The sequence below is a fragment of the Raphanus sativus genome, unplaced genomic scaffold (genome assembly GCF_000801105.2).
Source record: "Raphanus sativus cultivar WK10039 unplaced genomic scaffold, ASM80110v3 Scaffold1666, whole genome shotgun sequence".
Classification (NCBI taxonomy): Eukaryota; Viridiplantae; Streptophyta; class Magnoliopsida; order Brassicales; family Brassicaceae; genus Raphanus; species Raphanus sativus.
Window position 1 is genome coordinate 1 of NW_026616975.1, and position 20,300 is coordinate 20,300.

At 40.4% G+C, this 20,300-nt stretch overlaps 3 protein-coding genes, 1 non-coding gene and 2 pseudogenes across 5 annotated transcripts; 3 read left to right on the top strand and 3 right to left on the bottom strand.

The window, feature by feature from the left end:
• Positions 1 to 295: 295 nt before the first annotated feature.
• Positions 296 to 3,290, bottom strand: LOC108848044 (uncharacterized). The gene is made up of 3 exons (XM_018621447.2): positions 2,600 to 3,290; positions 1,386 to 2,481; positions 296 to 672 (listed from the first exon to the last, which is right to left on the bottom strand). The coding sequence occupies exons 1-3, from the start codon at positions 3,070 to 3,072 to the stop codon at positions 388 to 390; spliced, it is 1,854 nt and encodes a 617-aa protein (XP_018476949.1). The 5' UTR covers positions 3,073 to 3,290; the 3' UTR covers positions 296 to 387.
• A 766-nt stretch (positions 3,291 to 4,056) lies between these two features.
• On the top strand, positions 4,057 to 10,142 carry LOC108844314 (uncharacterized). 2 transcript variants are annotated; one of them, XM_018617548.2, is made up of 22 exons: positions 4,057 to 4,216; positions 4,329 to 4,372; positions 4,455 to 4,518; positions 4,629 to 4,758; positions 4,846 to 4,913; positions 5,003 to 5,100; positions 5,240 to 5,411; positions 5,678 to 5,909; positions 6,202 to 6,328; positions 6,436 to 6,545; positions 6,721 to 6,813; positions 7,098 to 7,226; positions 7,372 to 7,505; positions 7,578 to 7,685; positions 7,854 to 7,921; positions 8,125 to 8,293; positions 8,367 to 8,438; positions 8,615 to 8,654; positions 8,848 to 9,122; positions 9,200 to 9,377; positions 9,443 to 9,660; positions 9,738 to 10,142. In XM_018617548.2, exons 1-22 carry the CDS (start codon positions 4,157 to 4,159, stop codon positions 10,053 to 10,055), a joined length of 2,907 nt encoding a protein of 968 aa, XP_018473050.2. In that variant the 5' UTR covers positions 4,057 to 4,156; the 3' UTR covers positions 10,056 to 10,142. The 2 variants fall into 2 exon arrangements, with proteins under 2 accessions (XP_018473050.2, XP_018473051.2); XM_018617549.2 differs by having other exon boundaries at positions 4,121 to 4,216; positions 4,443 to 4,518.
• A 321-nt stretch (positions 10,143 to 10,463) lies between these two features.
• TRNAS-CGA (transfer RNA serine (anticodon CGA)) lies at positions 10,464 to 10,545 on the bottom strand. Its single transcript has one exon. It is a non-coding gene; the product is annotated as a tRNA-Ser (tRNA).
• A 131-nt stretch (positions 10,546 to 10,676) lies between these two features.
• On the top strand, positions 10,677 to 13,569 carry LOC130494460 (transcription initiation factor TFIID subunit 15b-like). Its single transcript, XM_056999185.1, has 7 exons — positions 10,677 to 10,847; positions 10,962 to 11,079; positions 11,199 to 11,760; positions 11,899 to 12,049; positions 12,136 to 12,214; positions 12,669 to 12,908; positions 13,048 to 13,569. Exons 1-6 carry the CDS (start codon positions 10,772 to 10,774, stop codon positions 12,781 to 12,783), a joined length of 1,101 nt encoding a protein of 366 aa, XP_056855165.1. The 5' UTR covers positions 10,677 to 10,771; the 3' UTR covers positions 12,784 to 12,908; positions 13,048 to 13,569.
• Positions 13,570 to 15,643: 2,074 nt separating this feature from the next.
• LOC130504565 (cation/H(+) antiporter 24-like) lies at positions 15,644 to 18,314 on the top strand (annotated as a pseudogene).
• Positions 18,315 to 18,552: 238 nt separating this feature from the next.
• LOC130504564 (F-box/FBD/LRR-repeat protein At5g18770-like) lies at positions 18,553 to 20,297 on the bottom strand (annotated as a pseudogene).
• Between the last annotated feature and the right edge of the window lie 3 nt (positions 20,298 to 20,300).

The following is a 20,300-nucleotide window of genomic DNA, read 5'->3' on the forward strand; positions in this document are numbered from 1 at the left end:
TCAATATGCCTCCCAATTATCTTCTCTCGATATACTGTACTAGTTTTATACGTGTGTGTTCAAAAAAGAAAAGATTGCACGTGTGTAGGCCTATGGATTTGCTTTCTGACGGGCCTCTCAAACAACCCAAATCTATTTAAGTATAGAACTTCTAGGAATTGTCGTCTGCAATTTGTTTCTTCCCTCTGCACACTGTCTTTAACTTCTGGGCTTGGCCTCTAGTTGTAATCTTGACACAGGAACCCTTTATGTCCTTGTCTCTTACCAACCCATTCATATCATATCACTATTACGATGGATACAATACTACTTACGATTTTTTAATGTTACAGTCTGGATATACAATATGACCTTACCAAACACAAAAAAAAAGAAACAAAAGCAAACTTAGCGTGACAAGGCGCGAAGCAACGTGCTATGGATATCAGAGAAGTTGGGGCGTTTGGAGGGAGAGTTGTTCCAACAATTGATCATCAGAGTTCTGAGAGCTTGAGGGCACTCCTTTGGGATCTCCGGTCTTAGGCCACAAGCAGCTATCCCAACAGCTGCCTGCACAGGCGAGCAAGAGGCATAAGCAGCCTCTCCTGTCACCATCTCCCACAGTACCATCCCAAAACTATAAGCATTGCTCATCCAAGTCTCTGCTGTGTTCTCCGGGTCACCAGCTATTATCTGGTTTCAACCATGCCAATAAGCAAACAGAATTATAATTATTTTTACAAGTTTCATCAGCTGAAATCTAGTAACTTCGTCTCCAGATTCCAGAATTAAGTTAAATGCTTTGCTATGTAAAACTATGAAGCAGTGTGCGCTAGTATAAATGATTGGACCATTTGCAGGCAACTGGACAAAACTAAAAGGAGCAACGTACAGTGGTCCAAAGCAATTGGAATCTAGCTCATATAACCAAAAAAGGTTGGGGTGCTCAATCAGTGAAGTGATGAAATTGGACGTGTAAACGTCTAAGGCGCTTTTCTGAAGATTAGACAGAACCTAATAAGATTTACACTTGTCTAGGATTATATCAATTCAAAAGTGAACATCCAACAACTGCCCCCAGACAAGCAGAAAAAGGTAAAGCAGATATGGTCAAAAGCAATTGAACTTGTTTTGTTCAAAACAAACAAAAACAAAACAAGATACAGTGTATGGTCAATCGGGACAACAGAGATGATGCATGTATGGACTGCGACTTGTTTTTAAGTCAATTATTATAATGGAGCAGAGAACTCTGTAATTAAAGCTTTGGTGCCTACTTTCTGTATCATTCATTCATTTGGCCTAGAGGTTATAAAAAAATATATTGAAATGGCAATTATGATGATGCTCACAATCTAATTCTCATGTAATCAGTTTAACAAAGACAAGATTAAAAGAACACATACCTCAGGTGCAAGCCACCGATAGCCATCAGTTTCGTACTCCACGGCCTCACCAAAGCTCTTACAAGCGGTAACTATTCCAATATCCCCCAAACATGCGTTGCCATGTTTATCTAGTAGTATTCTTTGTGCGTTAAGGTCCCTATACGCAATACCATGATCATTCACAAACTTCAGCCCTTCCGCTATATCGATAGCTATTCGCAGTATCTGCTTCGTCTGAAGCTTCTTGTTCTTCAACATCAGTTCATGGAGCGACCCGCCTTCCATCAGTTTCGTAACAACGCATAATCCATGATTCTCTTCGATGCAAACGCCATAGAACTGCAGAATGCTCTTGTGTCCACAAGTCATCAGCTCCAAGAAATCTTTCCGGATCTCAAACTCGTACGAATTCCCCTTATCACAACCTTTTAGTTTCTCGATTGCCACCCTTTTCCCTCGGAAGATTCCTTTGAAAGAACCTGGTCCAATCTGATCATTAAACTCAACACTATCCGAATTCAATAGCCATTTTCCAATCTCACTCCCACCAGACTGTATAGTCTGCCACTCATCTACAGAAACAGCGAACGAAGAGCTCGGAAGTGGAACCTGAAGCTGGATCACACCGTTCAAATTCTCTACCCCTAACCTACTACCATGTTGAATGGACTCTTCTTCAACACCACCAGCCTCCCCCACACCCCCGTTCTGTTCTTGACAGCCACAAAGCCCGAAAGGAAGCTTAACCGAACCCGAACTCGGTCTCGGCTTTCTAGTAGCGGACTTAAGAGCGTTCTCAACCCGAGTTTTGAACAAACTCTCTTGTCCAGACTGATCCACAAGAAGAACAAGACCGAGAGTCAACCCTTTCTTTTCAAAGATCTGTATCTTCTTGCAGCTAATCGAAGCAACATCAAGCGCCCCCGACATAGTCGACCACGAAAGAGAAGAGTTACAAGCGAACGTGAGCTTGAGGACTGAACCTCGAGCTCCCTCAGCAGCAGACACTTCTTGAATCATAAACACAGGATTATTATTATCATCTCCAGAAGCTTGCTCTATCAACTTCACGTGTAGGAAGACTTCCTTCATATCGAAACCAGCCTGACTATAACTGTTGAAAACAAACAACCAACCACAAAAGTCAACGCTAACTTGAGCTAATGACCTCTCTGGTCAACACTACTCCCATGATTGTCCCAAAATAGAAACTAGTAAAAATCTGAATTAACCTGAAAGGCAAGGAATCGTAATGCTTCTTGAGATTCGAAACGAGCTTCTCCGGTAACTGACTACCAGGATACATCTTAGCGAGGTTCCTCACTACAGTAGCCCAAAGTAACTTCCTCCCGCCGCCTACATCGGCTCTCGGAGACGGACCTCCTCCTCCTCCACCTCCGCCGACTCCGACGCTCTGGTTGTTACTGTCACGGGCGGAATCGAGATTTAGCGAGTTTTTGAGCGACGCAATCGCGCCGGAGACGTTGCGGCTGAGACGCTGAAACCGCTTCTGCATAGCCGACGAGCTCTGATCGAGAACCGCCGGCGCGGATCCTCCTTCGACGTTCAGAGCCGTCGTCGTCGTCGAAGTGGTACGTGACTCGGACCTGTCGTGAGTGCGCATGAGGACCTGATCGACTAGATCGTCGTCGTCGAGGGGGTCTCCTCCGGCGCGGCTTGACCAGCACTCCAGAGCTGCAGCCATTGTAAAGGTGTTCGTTCGTCTTCGGCAAATGACTGTTGAGCTATTGAGAGAAGTGTGCTTCAGATTTCAGATATTTTTTTTATTTTCTTTTCAGATTTTCATCTTCGTTTTAGAAGTTAAGTGAAGAAGAGAGAGTACGACTGCATTTATGTGAGACAGTACGATTTTTGAGACGGTCTGCCTTTCTCGATCTACTACTACGCTCCTCTACTCTATATATTTATTTTTAGTTTTATTTTAGCAAATTGTAATGCTGGACAAAGCAAATGTTTTTGTTTTAACTTATTTCGGGTAATTAGATCTTAGTTGTGGAGGGTGGTCCCTGCAAACATAATTGTGTTTATCTAAATGATCATCAATCCATATAAATACAAATGTTCTACAATTATTAAAGTTATTCAGAAAGAATTCCAATTATTAAAGATTTAGGAATTTAGTTTGGACGAAAAGAATAGATTAATGTTCACACTTGGAAAACATTTTGAAACCAAGAATGATATTTCATTTTATTCAAGGCTTGACTCATTTATATGCAGGCGGATGCAAAAATTAATAGAAGTAGACGACTGTGATATTACACGTTTTGAACCGATCTATGCCTTATATAAGTGATTGATTATTCAATAATGATTAAATAATATAAATATAACTGAAAATTATATTATTATGGTAAAATATACCAAATATAAAAATTTAGTTTAGTATAATATTTATATTACATATAGTTAATTTTTGTTATAGTTTCGATGAAATTATAATTTCCTACATCTAAAACGCAGACTAAGTCAACCCCTGGGCATTAAAATTATTAATGGGCATAAACAAAACGTTTTGTGATGGCCATGTGTTAATGTTAGGCCCATTGGAACTGGCCTTTTTGGGACCGTCGGATCAGGAAGAAGAACTTGACAAATAAAATGCAATCCGTTTTTTAGTCAAACGAACGGCACGCGTTGTTCTCACCGTTAGACAATCCCAATAGTCAGCGGTTAAACGTCGTCGTATCAACATTGTACGTCTTCTGTAGCTTCCCGGCGGAGAGGATCTCTTCGTCTGTGTGATCCGACGAGCTACCCAAGTGATAATGGCTTCGACGAGCATACCTAATCATCTCGAAGAAGACGATTACGACGCGGAAGAAGAGGTATACCAGTTTACTATACAACCTCGTAAACTTTTTTTTTCCTCATCATGTGCTCTGCTCCTCTGCTGTTCGTTTTTTTGTATTCATGGATCAGGAATCATCTTTTTTTCAGGTGCAACATTTCGATGATTTCACTCTTGCTTCTTCCTGGGAGAGGTATTTCACCTTCACGATTTGAATGATTGGATTCAATAGGCTGGATGTCACACACTCACCATTGATTCAGTTGATTTTGTAGGTTCATTTCAGATATTGAAGCAAATTGTCGTCAATGGTTAGCAGATGGTCCCAAAAACCTCGTGGTACGAGACCTTAATATAGCTAGTTTTTACTATTTTGATGTACAAGGATGGAATTAGACTTGTATATATTGTGTGAACTCTACTTTAGTTTTTTATTCGTTTGAGTGCAGGAAAAGGGTGCTGTTGCAATGGAAGATTCCAAGAATCTGTTTAAGGTTAAAAACGACTTGAGAAGTGAGGCAAAGAGCTATTACTGCATGGAGTTATACTTCCAAATCGACGATAATGTTAGCCAACAAGGTATATGATTTCAGGGTAATAATACGCTTTGTCATTGGAGAAACTGCGTTTTTTTTGGTTTCATGATTCGGTATGTGACTGATGCAGCGGGATTTGGTGATTCGAACAGTAGTTCACTTGATCTCCAGCTTTGCTTTGGGGTGAAGGATTTTCTGGTACGCTTTAAATTTACAATTTTTTACTTGTTATAGTTCGTGCACTTCTGCATATTCGATATTTGATTGATTATTATTGCATCTTCTAGTTGATTGCTCCGCAAAGTGCCAGTGGGGTGCTTCTTGATGCACCAGAGTCTAGCAAGCTTCTGAGTGCGGTTGCTATTGCTTTGTCTAACTGTGCCAGGTACGATTTCTTAGCCAGTAACACCACTTTGGCTTTAGCAATATCAAAGTTGATAGAAAATATGTTATCCCTGTGGACCTTTGCTAACGGTGCATAAGTGGTTGAGTTTTTAATAATTTCATACGACTTTGGTGTGCAGCTTGTGGCCAGCTTTTGTTCCTGTGCATGACCCTTCACGGAAAGCTTATATTGGGATCCAAAACTTGGGCACTGTTTTTACTAGAAGATTTGAAGCAGATCTTATTGGTAGCCAAGTCCCTGTGAAACTCATGCACCTAGAAGGACTATATGAGTTGTTTGTGTCCAAATTTGTAAGTCTTTCTGGCTCCTACTTAGGGATGTTCATTAGTATGGTTATTAGCTATCAAAGCAGAGTTGAAAACTTACCAAGCGTTAGCCATCACTGATGAAAAGCTGGTTTCCAATTTAGTTGCAGTATATAGTTTATGTATAATGCTCCAAGCTTGATACTAAGGGGAAATATTTTTAACCTTAACTTGAGATCCTGTCCAACGTGGCTTATTCCATAACTGTTTTACTATGTATTTATTAATCAACAATGGTTTATATTTTGAAGGTTTATTCTGGAGTGGACTTCTCAATGCACAATTTTAAAGTTCATTGTCTGATGAGGCTAAAATACCAAACCGTCACGTCTGACGAGGAAGATGAGGAAAGTGATACGGATGAATTTATGGATGACAAAGCTGACACTGCAGAACACAATGGCTCTGAGTCGCGGAACAAGGGGAACTGGGACGATGATTGTCCTTGGAGTGAGTGGTACTCTGCTAAAGATCCACTTAGAGGTACATCCGTATGAACTATGTTTTGTCTTTTTACACTACAGTGTACACAATACTTGCCTTTAGGATTTGTATTTTACCTCTCAGTCTTACAGATTAATTAGGGATGTGTGTTTCCGTGAAAATACATCACAGTTATTTAGTTTACTAGCTGGTATTTACACATCTCTGTTTTCCAACTTTCATTGAATGATAATTGATGTGTGCTGAAAGTCTTTTATTTTCTTCAAGAATAGGCTGGTCTTGCTGTTGGTGTTCCAGGAACTCATTTTCTAACTGTGGCTGATATGGACAGGATTTGGATTGGAGGTCACATGGGCTGAAAGGACTGTACAAAACACACTTGAGATGGCTGATCTTGAAAATGCTTCACCCCACGATGCTGAGAAGTGGATTTTACACCCAATCCTCTCACAATATCTGTAAGAAATGCCTCTCGGAGTTCCCCTATCTAGAACCGAATTGTAGTTCGCATGTTTTGTGGTGCATTATTTTCCCTTTCAGTTTTATAACAAATATGTTTTGCCAGAGGTGAGCCTTCAAATGGGAAAAGAACTGATTTTGCTTCCCAACTACTTTGCTTGGTTGAAGCATTCGATGCGTCCTTCGTAGATCAGTTTATGGACGATTTCGTGTCAGGTCTGTGCAATTTTGTGTGTGTTCATTTCCTCATTTTCCAAACACATGTAGAAATTTCCTTTGGTCAGGGATTGAGTTATAGAATATAATTAACTCCCCCTATTTTCTTATACAGCATCAGCTTTTCCTGACATTTCCACTGTCTAATGTTTTTTTTTTTTCCAATCTCTCGCAGTGGAAAATCCAAGCTCTGAAAGTTTGAAGACCTCAGCGGTCATACCTCCTCCAACTGTTCTTGATCGGGTGGTTAAAGATCTCTTTCATGAAGGTATTCTTCCTCTATATTCTGTTGTGGACATAGATGCATGTATACGATCTATGTTTATGGTAGAAGATGTAAGCGTGTTTTTGTGTTACAAATTTTGATTATCATTGCTGGGTCAAGGATCCAACTTACCGTATATTATTATTCAGTTTGAAATGTTCAAAAGTTGTTTCTTCAATTTTAAAACTTGCAATCGGTAGCATTTGGAAATTATTCCTTAAGTCGCAATCATTGGTTAGACGTTAACTATGTGATATTGCTTCACCGTTTTCCATCTAATTTCGCAGGATCTAAACTCCCAGATTTTACTAAAGGTGAACACATGCTTTCCCGAGCTCTTAAGGCTGCACCGCTCGAGTCTCTGTTTACACAATTCTGTTTTCACTCAATGTGGTTCGGCAACTGCAATATCCGTGGTATGTACCGGTAGACCATGCCTAATTTGGTCAACCATACATCATTATAGTCAAAATGGATTAAATTGCCAGTGACATATGATAGGAATTTACTGACTAGTAGACGCATTGTATTTTTCTTTTGTTTTCTTCATCCCATCTCTAGCCATTGCCTTCCTCTGGATAGAGTTTGTCCGTGAAGTTCGTTGGTGTTGGGAAGAGTCACAGCCGTTGCCAAAAATGCCATTCGACGGTGCTATTGATTTGTCAACTTGTTTGATCAACCAGAAGTTGCACCTGGTAATCTACTATACTTATCGGAAAAGTCAAGTTTATACTAGATATACTAACAGATTCTTCTTTGTTGACCAGCTTGCAATTTGTATTGAGAAAAAGTGTGAAATGAACGAAGTGTTCCTAGACTGTATAGGAAGTGAAAACGGTTCAGATGCTTCTGATACTATGGAGGTGGTTGGCCAGGTACTTGTGTATTCTTTTAAATTTGTTGTTACGTGCTGCCAAATATGTGTTTATTAAATAAATAAATAGCAACCAAATACAAACTATAAAAGGTGTGGAAGTTCCGACAAACCCAATAGGAGATCCTAACTCCTTGAGGGCCTCTGTGTTGTTGGCTTGAATCTTCAGGAACACCACAAGGTCGACAAGAGAAGAAATGCATCTTCAGAAGAAGATCTGCTGAGGAAACGTGACAGGTGAACTTAGCAAGTGAGAGCTCTCTTAGGTTCTGGTTGTTACTATGAAACCTTGATTGCATTTTTATTACAGATACTATTATTTTTCTTCGTTTCTTCCATTTCAAATTTAATGATGATAACTCTTGATTGAATATTTAAGCTCCTAGAGAGGAAATGTTGACCAAGGCTAAGTGTTTAAATCCCTTTTTTCTTGGATACAGCTCAATTGCAGAAGATACATCTAATCGACTCAGATTTGAGAGGAATACTGAAAGCACAAATTCTGTGAGCCAAAACCCAATAAATACCATCAGGAGGGGTTCAGCTGGACCAGTGGGGACCATGATGCTTCTGAAGTCACATCAGCGACTCCATGCCCCATATACTCAGGTTTGTATTTGACTTGACCTCGTCTGTTTCCTATATTGTTGTTAGCAATCTCAAATTCCCTGGGTTATGACAGGATCCACCTCTTATGACGGAAGACATGCACGAAGAGAGACTCCAGGCTGTTGAGGCGTTTGGTGATTCCCTGGTAAGCTCAACTTCTCTTCCGGTAGAAGTAGATATGGTTTCGTTTTTTACTAAGAACATTTCTATATAACATTTTTATATAAGCGTAAAATTTCGTGACAAATATGTTGATGGCTTTTCTTAGTTCATTTAATTTGTCTAACAATTACATAACTAATTTTGCCCGTTGAATTTCAGAACGTTCCTGGCCAGTTGGAGAAAGACATCTTGTTATCTGGTAAGATTCAAATTTCGGTCTCTATTGTCTAGAGATGATAACGGAGAAGACACGTTCATTGAACTTCTCTGTTTCTGAGTTTTGAGTTTATTGAAAGGGAAAATGGGGAGCATATAGTTTTCCAAACCTAACCATACATCCACACTCTATTTCTTCTTTCTCATTTTTCTGATTTCACGAAGGTTGATTGCAGATATGTCAGCATTCAAAGCAGCAAACCCAGATGCTGTCTTTGAGGACTTTATCAGATGGCACTCACCTGGAGATTGGGAGAGCTCTGACCCTGAAACCACTGAAGCATCAGGCTCCATCTCTGAAGACTCAAAGGATAAATGGCCTCCCCAAGGCCGCCTTTCTCAGCGGATGTCTGATCAAGGAAATCTGTGGAGGAAAAGTTGGAACGATGCACCCGCTTTGCCAGCGGATGACCAAAAGCCCCTCCTAGACCCAAACCGAGAGGGAGAAAAGGTCAGCGTCTTTATGAGATTTTTTAGAACCTTGTCATGAGAGTTAGTTTGAACTCTTTGTGTTGAACATTTTCTCAGATTCTTCATTACCTGGAAACAGTCCGCCCCCATCAGCTTCTCGAGCAGATGGTCTGCACAGCCTTCAGAGGATCAGCTGACACTCTTAACCTGACAAACTTCGGGGACATGAAACAAATGACCTCTAAATTGGAGCAACTCTACCTCATCATCAAATCTACTTTGGGAGTTCTACAACGTAAGACTGGTTTACATTTCCCTTGTGGTCCTCTTGTCTCTATAATAACAGATACTCGGATGCAGGCAACAATGTTCCAGATATAGAACAGACGGTCAAAGATCTGAGACGTCTCTGCGTGGTCTTTGAACATGTGGAGAAGCTGGTAACAGTCGCAGCTTCTCTTCACAAAAAGTTCCTTGAAACACCACGCCTTGCTCAAGTTATATTCAGTGACTTCTACGGCACTTATGTTCCAATAATGGGAATAAACTCAAATGACGAAGAGAACAAAAGCAGGCCGGTGAGTCCTCGAGAATCTCTCTAATGTGAATGTTCTATATTCACATGAACTGACGTGTCTGGTCACTGAACACACAGGTGATGGAAGTAGGGAGACAAGAAGTGAGTTTGAGAGAGAGACGAGTGGTGTCGAGTCTGTTCTCGCCGCCATCATCGAACGAGTCTTGGAGAAAAGTGTTGAGAATGGGAAATCTTCTAAACGGACACGAACCAGTTCTCAGGGAGGTCATTTTCTCCACCGGAGACGATGTTAACAACGGAATCCATTACGCGGCTGCTGCTGACGTGGCGGCCAGCGGTGACCGGAGAGGGGAAGAAATCGAGACACACCGAATGTATGTCTCCGGAACATCTAACGACCTCCGCGTTGCACTCTCTGTTACTTCCTGTGATTAATATTTGTTTGTTTCGTTTTTGATACTACTGACACATTTTTATTTGATATAAATTAGCAAATGAAAAGAATTTGAAACGTGCAAACTAGTACGATGGTAGATGGAATTGCTGATCATGCATGTTCAAATTTTACCATTTTATTTGCCGGAAAAAGAGACTAGTTCCGAAACTCTGTAACGTCGATAATTGTTTAAAACTACGATGAAAATAAGAGGACTCCATAATCTTTTTAACTGCAATAAAACTATATGATAACACACATGAAAATCAGCTGACAAAAAAACACACACACTGGAAAATCACATTGCGCATTTACACTAGTCACTACAAGAGTAGGTGATGTCAGTTTACGTTTGTACTTTCAGGAAACGCAAGAAAAAAAAGGCACAGTTTTTTATAAAAATAAATCGTCGACAGCAGGATTCGAACCTGCGCGGGCAAAGCCCAATTGATTTCGAGTCAATCTCCTTAACCACTCGGAAATATCGACAATTTGTTCAAATTGCAAAACTAAACGTTATTTAAAATCAATATTGTCTCATGTTCTAAGCGGTGATTGTTTCCTTATTTGTTTTCCTTTTGACATTTTTACGTTGGTTTCCTTTTTATTAGTGAAAAAAAAAAAAAATAGCAAAAAACGCGACAATCTATTTTCTAACGTCTAAAAAGGCAGACAATTAGTGTTTGGTCTGATTATCTATCGCAAACCCTAGGTCATGTCTGGTGTGTACAATCAAGACGGCGGCGATGGTCGATACGGTGGTCACGGCGGTGGAAGTAGAGGAAACCGAGGTATGTATGTGATTTTTGATTGTTCCAAATCTGAAGAATTTGTCACTTATGATTCTCTAGATTTCTTTATTCCTTACTTGCATTCCCATCTCTTAATTATTTGACTCGATTCAGCTGGTGGTGGATACCAAGGAGGTGATCGCGGTGGAAGAGGAGGTGGCGGCGGCGGTAGAGGTGGTGGTGGCAGAGACGGTGGCGGGAGAGACGGTGACTGGCGTTGCCCTAACCCAAGGTAGTTATTGCATAAATCTTCGTTTTTGCTTAGGATTATGAAATCAAATTCTCTGAATCTCTTTGCTTGCTAGAAGTATGTTTTTACACTGGAAACTGTTTTTCTATATATATATATAGTTGTGGGAACGTGAACTTTGCAAGGAGAGTTGAATGTAACAAGTGTGGTGCACCTGCTCCTTCTGGTACTGCTGGTGATCGAGGAGGGAGCCGAGGTGGAGGTGCCAGTGATCGTGGTGGTGGTAGGAGCTATGAGAGTAGTAGATATGATGGTGGCAGTAGGAGTAGAAGTGATGGTGGTGGTGGTGGCTCTTATGGTAGTAATAGTCAACATAGGGATAATGGTCCTACACCTCCACCTATGGCAGCTATTCCATCCTATGATGGTTCTGGCTCTTACCCACCACCCATGGGGTATGAAATGGAAGCAGTTCCCCCGCCTTTAAGCTATGCTGGTGGTCCCCCTTCATATGGTGGTGATGCACCGAGGGGTGGTAGAGGTGGTGGCTATGATGCTCTTCGACTCCAGGAACCTAGTTATGGAGATGCGCCTGCTGAAAAAGTCAAGCAGTGCGACGCAAATTGTGATGAAACTTGTGATAATGCTAGAATATACATCTCTAATTTACCTCCGGATGTGACCGTTGATGAACTCAAAGATCTCTTCGGTGGCATTGGCCAAGTAATAACACTGGTCTTTTACTTCTGTTGTTGTTTTTTACTTCTCGGAATAAGCTGTTTCCATCCCTTAGATTCTTGATTATGTATTTGTCTATTGGTGTGCTAATTGGGGGTGCACTTCCTGATGGATCTATCATAGGTTGGAAGAATCAAGCAGAAGCGGGGTTACAAAGATCAGTGGCCTTATAATATCAAGATTTACACTGATGAGAAGGGAAAGAATAAAGGTGACGCCTGCCTGGCTTATGAAGATCCCAGCGCCGCACATTCAGCAGGCGGTTTTTTCAACAGTAAGTACCGTGGCGTGTAACTGCAGTCTAGTTTATTGGATCCCGTAAAAGTTCTATTTGATGAACGGTGGTTGATTGTTTTGTAGATTATGAAATGAGGGGGAACAAGATTGGTGTAACGATGGCAGAGAAGTCTGCGCCCAAAGCTCCTGCTTTTGACCAGAGGTAGCTTTCTTGATTCTTTATTACTACTTCACATTTTCTCTCTCGGTACTATTTAGCTGTCACCACGACTACATCGTATAGGTATAGTTGTTTCTAAGAACTGCATGGGCCTAGTTTTTCTTTTGGAGGATCTGCTTAGTATACTTGTCTTGTTATGACAGAAAGAGTAGGATAGGAATAATCCACGTTTTAAGCATATCTTTTTAGTTTTAGCTATGGCTGCTTTTGATTTCTGAAGATTTACTTTGTTCATGCTTCTTCCAAACATAAATTTTGGCTATATATGAAGTCTGTTATAGTAATTCCCCTACTAAGTTGCTTTTTTTTAGTTTGTCTTCCATGCTTTACAAGGATCGACTTTCTTTTCTTGTGATTAAGTCATTTCATCTTTAGCAGTGGACTTATTTTTATTAGTTGGTACGTGGTAATAATGTGGTCCTTGTAAATGGTGCAGAGGCGGTGGTGGTAGAGGAGGAGGTGGCTATGGTGGTGGAGATAGAAGAAGAGATAACTATGGCTCAGGACCAGACAGAAACCATCATGGGGGAAACCGGTCTCGTCCATATTGAGAGAAAGAGATAGAATCAATGAATCAATCAGTTATGGGTTATAAGAGTTTGTGTGTGTGTAAGGGGGGAAATGTTATTATATGAATCAATCATATAATGGAGAGATACCAAACAAAACAAAAGAGGTAGGTTTTTGTTCACTTTGACCTTGAACCTTATTTTCCTTGCCTTTCTATGTACTGTTTCTTTGGGGATCCTATTATTTATGCATATGCGTCGTTCGTTTTTTCACAATGTGAATTTTGTTTTTTGTTTTTTTAATAGAAGGAAGTGGATAGTTAACTCCAAAATTCTTTGCAAATTGTGGGTAAGGGTCATGATGATTTCAGGTGAGTGCATTAAATCTTTTTTTTTACTTCTTTACAAGCACAAATCACTTTGATGTTTCTCTTTCTGAATCTTCTTTTTGACTCTGTTCAACACAAACAAACTATGTTTCATCTTGTAAATTTATCACTCTTTTTTTAGCAACATATGTTACGTGAGAAACCAGCTACACTTGTGTCTAGAGCCTTAAGTATGCAGTTGTGAAATTTAGTGCTAACTAGGTCGGTTAAGACCCTTTTGGCTATAGCTAGTTGATGATTTAGAACAGGAGTGGCGTTTTTAGGGCAATACAAAATTACAAATAGTTCATTATGATACAATTTGGATCTTAGAGGCTAAGAGAAAGGAGTGTCTGTAAAGTGTTAGATGTGCCTTGATAGTTGATACGATAGTTGCCAATTGGAAATCTTGTTGAGATCCAATATTCTTTGGAATGATAATGGATTTCGTAATTTTCTTGATCATTTCCACTGAGAATCCTGCTTCTGAACGGTGTATTTTCACCGGATCAATCTCTCCGTCTACCACATTTTCTTTTGGTTAAAGTCTCTCCGTCCACCACTTGGCGCTGTTACATTCTCCCGCGAGTCCAACATTGGATGTGATATAGAGGCCCTGGTGGACGCTTGTAAGAATCAGTACAAATTTACAGCCTTCAAACCTGTGTAAAAATCCAAATTTTTTATCATTATGTTATTATTAAGACCATACTTATTGTTTGTCCAATCACGAGCCATACTAGATTTACAAGTTAATATTCAAATGTCTGTAAGACCAAATTTGTGATTATTTTGCTTCTCACTTTCTACATAACTTCCAGACCAATTAAACTTTAGTCGTTCATTTATTATTTCTTCTTATACCTAGCTAACATCTGAAAACAATACATTGTATGAATCACATGATGTATTCCTCTTCAACTAAAAAAAAAGAGAAATATTACATAAATTGTAAACCTTACCCGTTACCATCTCTTTTATCATGCACAATGAAGCTAGGAATTAAGATGTGCATACACATAAAAGTAAGAAGAAGCCATAGAACTCAGGATGGATAGCGCCAATATATAGACAAACATTTCTAGTATCGGTGAGTCATGGCGCTATCCCTCCTGAGCTTTACAGCTACTTCTCAACTAGACCCCCTGAGATTTGCATGCATATGCATCTTCCTCTTTAGACTCCATGTGTTATATATATGTAATGTGATGTTAAAGTACTGGTCGTGGATCACGTTGCTGTATATTTATAGTATTTTATAGTCTCAAGTACCCAATAATGTACGAATCTTTCTAATATTAACCACATGTTTAATGCATTCCCATACCCACCACAAATGTTTTTTATATTATTTACCAAAAAATAGTAAGCTGAGAGAAGATATCATTCATGATTTCATGCTGGAGAGCGTTAGCATATATTATAGCACAAGATTCGTTATTATTCTTTTTCATTAAGATTACATATAATAAACGATGATTTATAGGTTCGTCTTGGACCATTACACTTCGTAGGATTATATGAAAGTACTATTTAACAATGAAATTCTTCTAGATATATAGTGTAGCGACTGCGACCGGCTCCACAATACAATAATGTTTTATACAATAGTGTTTTGGTAGCTAAGCTTTTATGTTCTCTACGGCGCATAACTCAGCACGGCAACAAATCGTCGGTTGGACCACCAGACACTGAGTATGTGGAAGAACGCAAAAGCGATGATGCATTAAATATTGGAATGTGGATGGATCTATATTTCTTTCATTTCAAAATATAACTTATGACAATAGAGTAATGTCATTTCAAAATATTATTTACGACAATAATGTTATATATACAAGAAAGGGAAAATACTCATATAATGGAGAATGAACACATCTATATCAGGAAGTGCTACTGCATAATTGAAGGAATTAAGTGATATTTCCAGTGTTCCAAAGAAGTGACATTTTCCACATTAACCTTGCATGTTCCTTAACACTGTAAAGAAAATAGAAACAAAGCTAGGAAAGTTTGAGTTGTTCAAAAAAAAAACAAGCTAGGAAAGTTTAAATCTATACACATTTCCGTTTTTCTCAGTTTTTTCAGCATTTCATATGAAAAGAAACATACTTTAATTTACACTTTTCAAAGTCCAGATATTTTCTGACAGAAAGAATAAAAGAGAAAAGCATAAATATGTATTTGTCTTTTGAAATATCTGATAAAAAAAAAGAAATCCAAAAGAATGCACTTCAATTCGATGGATTCTCTAAATATGTTAAATATACATCATGAACGTAGATACCACAAAACAAAAGCTGTCAGAAACTACAAGAAAATAGAGTTATTGTGACGTATTTTTGAGACAAAATAGTAAACACTTAAGAAGAAAATAAAGAGTAAGCAAACACTAGAATTGTTCCCAAATAACGCATGTCCACATCTCTTTCAGAAAGAACATCAATCTTGGATCTAGTGTCTTCTTTCTCTGTAGTGAGATCACTATCGTTTTCCTTTAGATAAAGCAAACGTGATCTGCAAGAATAGTTTACATGGTAAGATACTTCCCCAACAACAATGACCAGATTCTCCTGCCAGTCCATCTCGGGTTCTGGCCGGAGAATCCAGACACAGGCGGCCAGGTCAGCACTCGAGCCTTCTCAGCCAGACTTCCAGTGGTGTGCCGGCAGATTCACAGTAAGCAACCATTTGGAATGTTCAGAGGCGAAAATGCTATGAACTATGCATTTTCAACTTTTTTGCTTGAAGCAGTTATTATAATTCTTTTCATCAAAACCACTTGCTTCCTCCTACGACCTCTACGTCAACCACGTATCGTCTGCGAGATCATTGTTCGTATCATTAATCCTTTTACTATAAATTTTTTTAAAGTCTTGAATTTTATTGAATATAATTTTTTTTTTAATATAATTAATAAAAGAATGGTTTTACGTTTTTTTGAAGGGTGGAATGATGGTAGGACCGTCGATGCTAGGAGGAAGCAGAAACTTCAACTACTACGTGTTCCCACCTATTTCGAACTACATATGTGCAAACTTGGGACTAATGGGCTTCTTTTACTTCTTCTTCATCACTGCAGCCAAGACCGATGTTACATCCGTTGCAAAGTCCCCAAGAAAGCACAAGTACATTGCTGCAATAGGTGTTGTAATCCCTGCGTTTTGCGTTGGGGTCACAGGGATGGCCATGCGTCACAAAATGGATAAAAACATGAGGAAGATATCGTCCATTGGAGCTATTGCGTTTGGGTTAGCTTTCAGTTCTTTCCCTGTCATCTACACCATCTTAAGAGGCATGAACCTTGTCAACTCCGAGGTGGGGAAGTTCGCCATGTCGGTGGCTCTTCTTGGAGACATGGCAGCGATCCTGGTGCTTACTTTTTTCGAAGCCATGATGCATGGTGACGGAGGAGGAGCCATGGCTATCGTTTGTACCTTGTATCGGTTGTGATCTTCAGTGGTTTATGCTTTTGGTTGTGAGAGGAGCTCTTGAGTGGGTGGTTGCACAAACTCCAGAGGGGAAACTCGTGGACCAAAACTATATAGTGATGATTCTCATGGGTGTTCTTGTCGCTTGTTTCCTCACGGACATGCTTGGTTTGTCTATAGGCGTGGGACCCATTTGGCTAGGGTTGGTTGTCCCTCACGGTCCACCTCTAGGTTCCACGTTGGCTATTAGGAGCGAGACTTTCATTCATGAGTTCCTGATGCCTTTCTCCTTTGGTTTGGTGGGTTTGAACACTAATGTTTACTTACTTACCAACGATATTTGGGACCAAGAGCTCTCTCCCCTCGTCTACATGGTCATCGTTGGATTCATCACTAAGTTCATCGCCGTCGTTGCTGCTGCTGTCTTCTTTAAAGTCCCTACTAGAGACAGTCTCACTCTCGGTCTCATGATGAACTTGAGAGGCCAGATTGATATGTTACTCTACTTGCATTGGATAGACAAACGTATCGTCGGTTTAGCCGGTTTCACTGTTTGGTTTTGCAAACGCTTGTGATTACCGGTATATCAACGCCTCTTATCAGCTTCCTTTACGATCCAAACCGTCCTTACAGGATCGTCAAGCACCGCACCATCCAGCACACTCCACCGTCAACCGAGATGGGTTTGGTTCTCGCCGTGTCTGACTACGAAGCATTGCCCGGTTTAATCACGTTCCTTGACCTAGCTTACCCCACCACAAGTAGCCCTTTTGCTATATACGCTATCCAGTTAGTGGAACTCATGGGACGAGCTTCACCGGTTTTATAGAAGAGAAAGACGTTGAGGAGGAGGAGGAAGAAGAGCATCATGAACGTATCCGAAGCAGACGTGTTGACAAGGTGCAAAGCGCCTTTAGGTTTGTACCAAGAGAATAGAGATGAATGCGTAACGCTTCACGCCTACACTGCTCATGCTCCAAAGCGTCTAATGTACCAAGACATTTGCGAGCTAGCGTTGACCAAGAAAACAGCTTTCATTCTCTTGCCTTATCAGAAAGAGCGTCTCGACGATGCTGCACCTACAGAGCTACGTAGCTCCGGGATGTTTGTCCGTGAACGCGGATGTCTTGGCGCACACGCCATGCTCGTTTGTATTTACTACGACAAGGGACGGCTTAGAAACGCGGTGTTTCGGTCCTTGGATGACCAGCAACGTTCAAATTTTTGAGCCGTGTGAGACAAGAAACGTACCGTTTTGTTGTTCTGTTCCTAGGAGGGGCTGATAACAGAGAAGCTCTCCATCTAGCCGATAGGATGACTGTGAAACCCGGACATAACCTTGACGGTGATCAGGTTTTTAGCGTTCAACCACGAAGGAGAGGACGAGAAGGAGAAGAAGCTGGACGATGGGGTGGTGACGTGGTTTTGGGTCAAGAACGAAGGTAAAGATAGGGTTAGTTACAAGGAGGTTGTGGTCAAGAACGGTGCGGAGACTTTAGCTGCGATTCAAGCGATGAACGTCAACGACTACGATCTGTGGATAACGGGGAAGAGAGAAGGAATCAATCCGAAGATTTTAGAAGGGCTTTCGGAGTGGAGCGAGAACCACCAGCTTGGAGTGATAGGAGAAACTGTGGCTGGGAGTATATTTGCGTCGGATGGTTCGGTGTTAGTGGTGCAGCAACAGGTGAGGAACCGTAAGGGTGGTGACGCTTTCTTGAATGGCAAGTTTGATTATAAGAGTTTAGTGTCTTCTTGGTCGTGTTATAGATGATTTGTTTAGAAAGTTTTTATACTTGGTTAGGTTTCTTTTTATTTTCACTAAACCTTAGTTGTGAAAGGTGGTTAGATGAAGTGAAAAAGCTTTAGGGTTTATTATTATCAAAAACTATTTTTTTTATACAATGAGTTTTGCGAAATATTTAAGGAAACAAAAACGAATATAATTAAATACTAACAATTACCAAAGCACTTGTATTGATTACAACTACTTTTAGCTGTCTTGTTGACGGCAGACTCAACAAGTGCTACATACACATAAACTCTACGTCATTATCAAATGGCTTATAATCAAACCAAGAACATGATATTAGCGATAGAAACATTCTAAGTGCATAATCTTGAGACAAAAGTTTAATAAAGAGACTAAAAAAATCACAATCAAACCAAATGATCAGTCTTAAAGCCATACCAGCCTTTAGAACCTATTGGATTTTACATAAACATACCCAGGCCATGGTTTCGGAGTTGGAACCACTGGAAGAACTTCGAACTGAGACAAACTACAGCGCCTTGAGTATGTCATGAGTCGTTCCAAGACACCAGGCTTGTGTTTCTCTCCAGTAGACTCATGATTCAAACGTAGCACGAGTTTCTTGAGTGTCTTCGACTTCTTCATAAAGTATCTAGCCAATCTCAGTTCAGTAGCAATCTCCGTGACCGGGCTTTCCATTTCAACTGATTCAAGGGACGACACCAAACAACGAGGCAGCGGCACAGTGGAGAGTCTACTACTCCTTGCATACGGAGAATCAATAACCAATTCCTGCAAAAACACAAATCAGACAGAATTCAATAAAACCAGGACTAATCTCAGAACTTGAAAGGTTTATTAGGCAAAATTGTTTACCAAGATCAAGTGTTTCAGATTGGGGCAGCTCTCAAGAACGGTTGGCAATAGATTAGAGGATGAGTTTAAGCACATAGTGGCACGCAAACGAGTCAAGTCATGAAGTTTGGGGATTGGGTAAATATATATAAACTGTAAGCAAAGAGAAGAGCACAACAAAATGAGATTAATAAAAGAAAAAACAAACACTATAATTGGATTGTCATGAGTTTTATTATTACCTCCAGAGTTTTCCATGATAAGGTCATATCTTTAACACATGAAAGATTCTTGAAGATTGCAGATGATCTTTGTTTCCGACAAGTAATCACTCATCAGGTCAAACTCGACACCAATATCAACCTTGAAAGACTCAGCCACACTGATTATCTTAAAGCTCTTGAAATGGTAGTAATCCATGAGACTCAGACACTCAAGCTTCGGGGTGTCGATCACAACCGAACATCCACGAACGTAAAAAGGCTCCACAACCGAACGTCCACGAGCGCACAAAGGCTCCACTCGTCTTAAAGCGAAGCTCTTTAGCGAGAGCGACCGGACACGTAACGCTACCACAGAATCTATTTTACTGAGGCATATTTTCAAACTTCTAGGACAGGAGAGCAGGAGATGAGAGCCTCTGCGGCCGCGTCGCTAGGGAGAATGACGTCTTCCAAGACATGATCTTGAGACAGGGCAAGGAGAGAGACACGAACTCGTTCAGGCAAACAAAATGGAGCTTTAAGCATACCAACGCCTCGCACGCGGAAAGAGTTAACCGGATGTAAGAATGATACCATGTCCAAACTTATTCTCGACTTGGAAACGTTCAAGCTTCCGCATATCCAACACTCTACCGAGACACGGCACGTAGAGAGAAACATCGCTGTTAGAGGCATCATGGTCGATGCTTAACTTGAAGTCACGCAAGTAGGACTTGCCTTGGAAAGCAAGAAACTCGTGTGATGAAATCCGTACAGACCTGGTCGTTTGTGAAATCATAGGTGTCTATTCTAACCTAGGAACCCATTTCCAGAGATGTCTCCATCTAGAGGACAAGACACTTGTCCAAACAGCTTGCTCAGTGGTGAGAAAGCTGAGTATGTGACATAACAACGGTTCGGGTAATAAGCTTATCCTATCTTCTCCTCT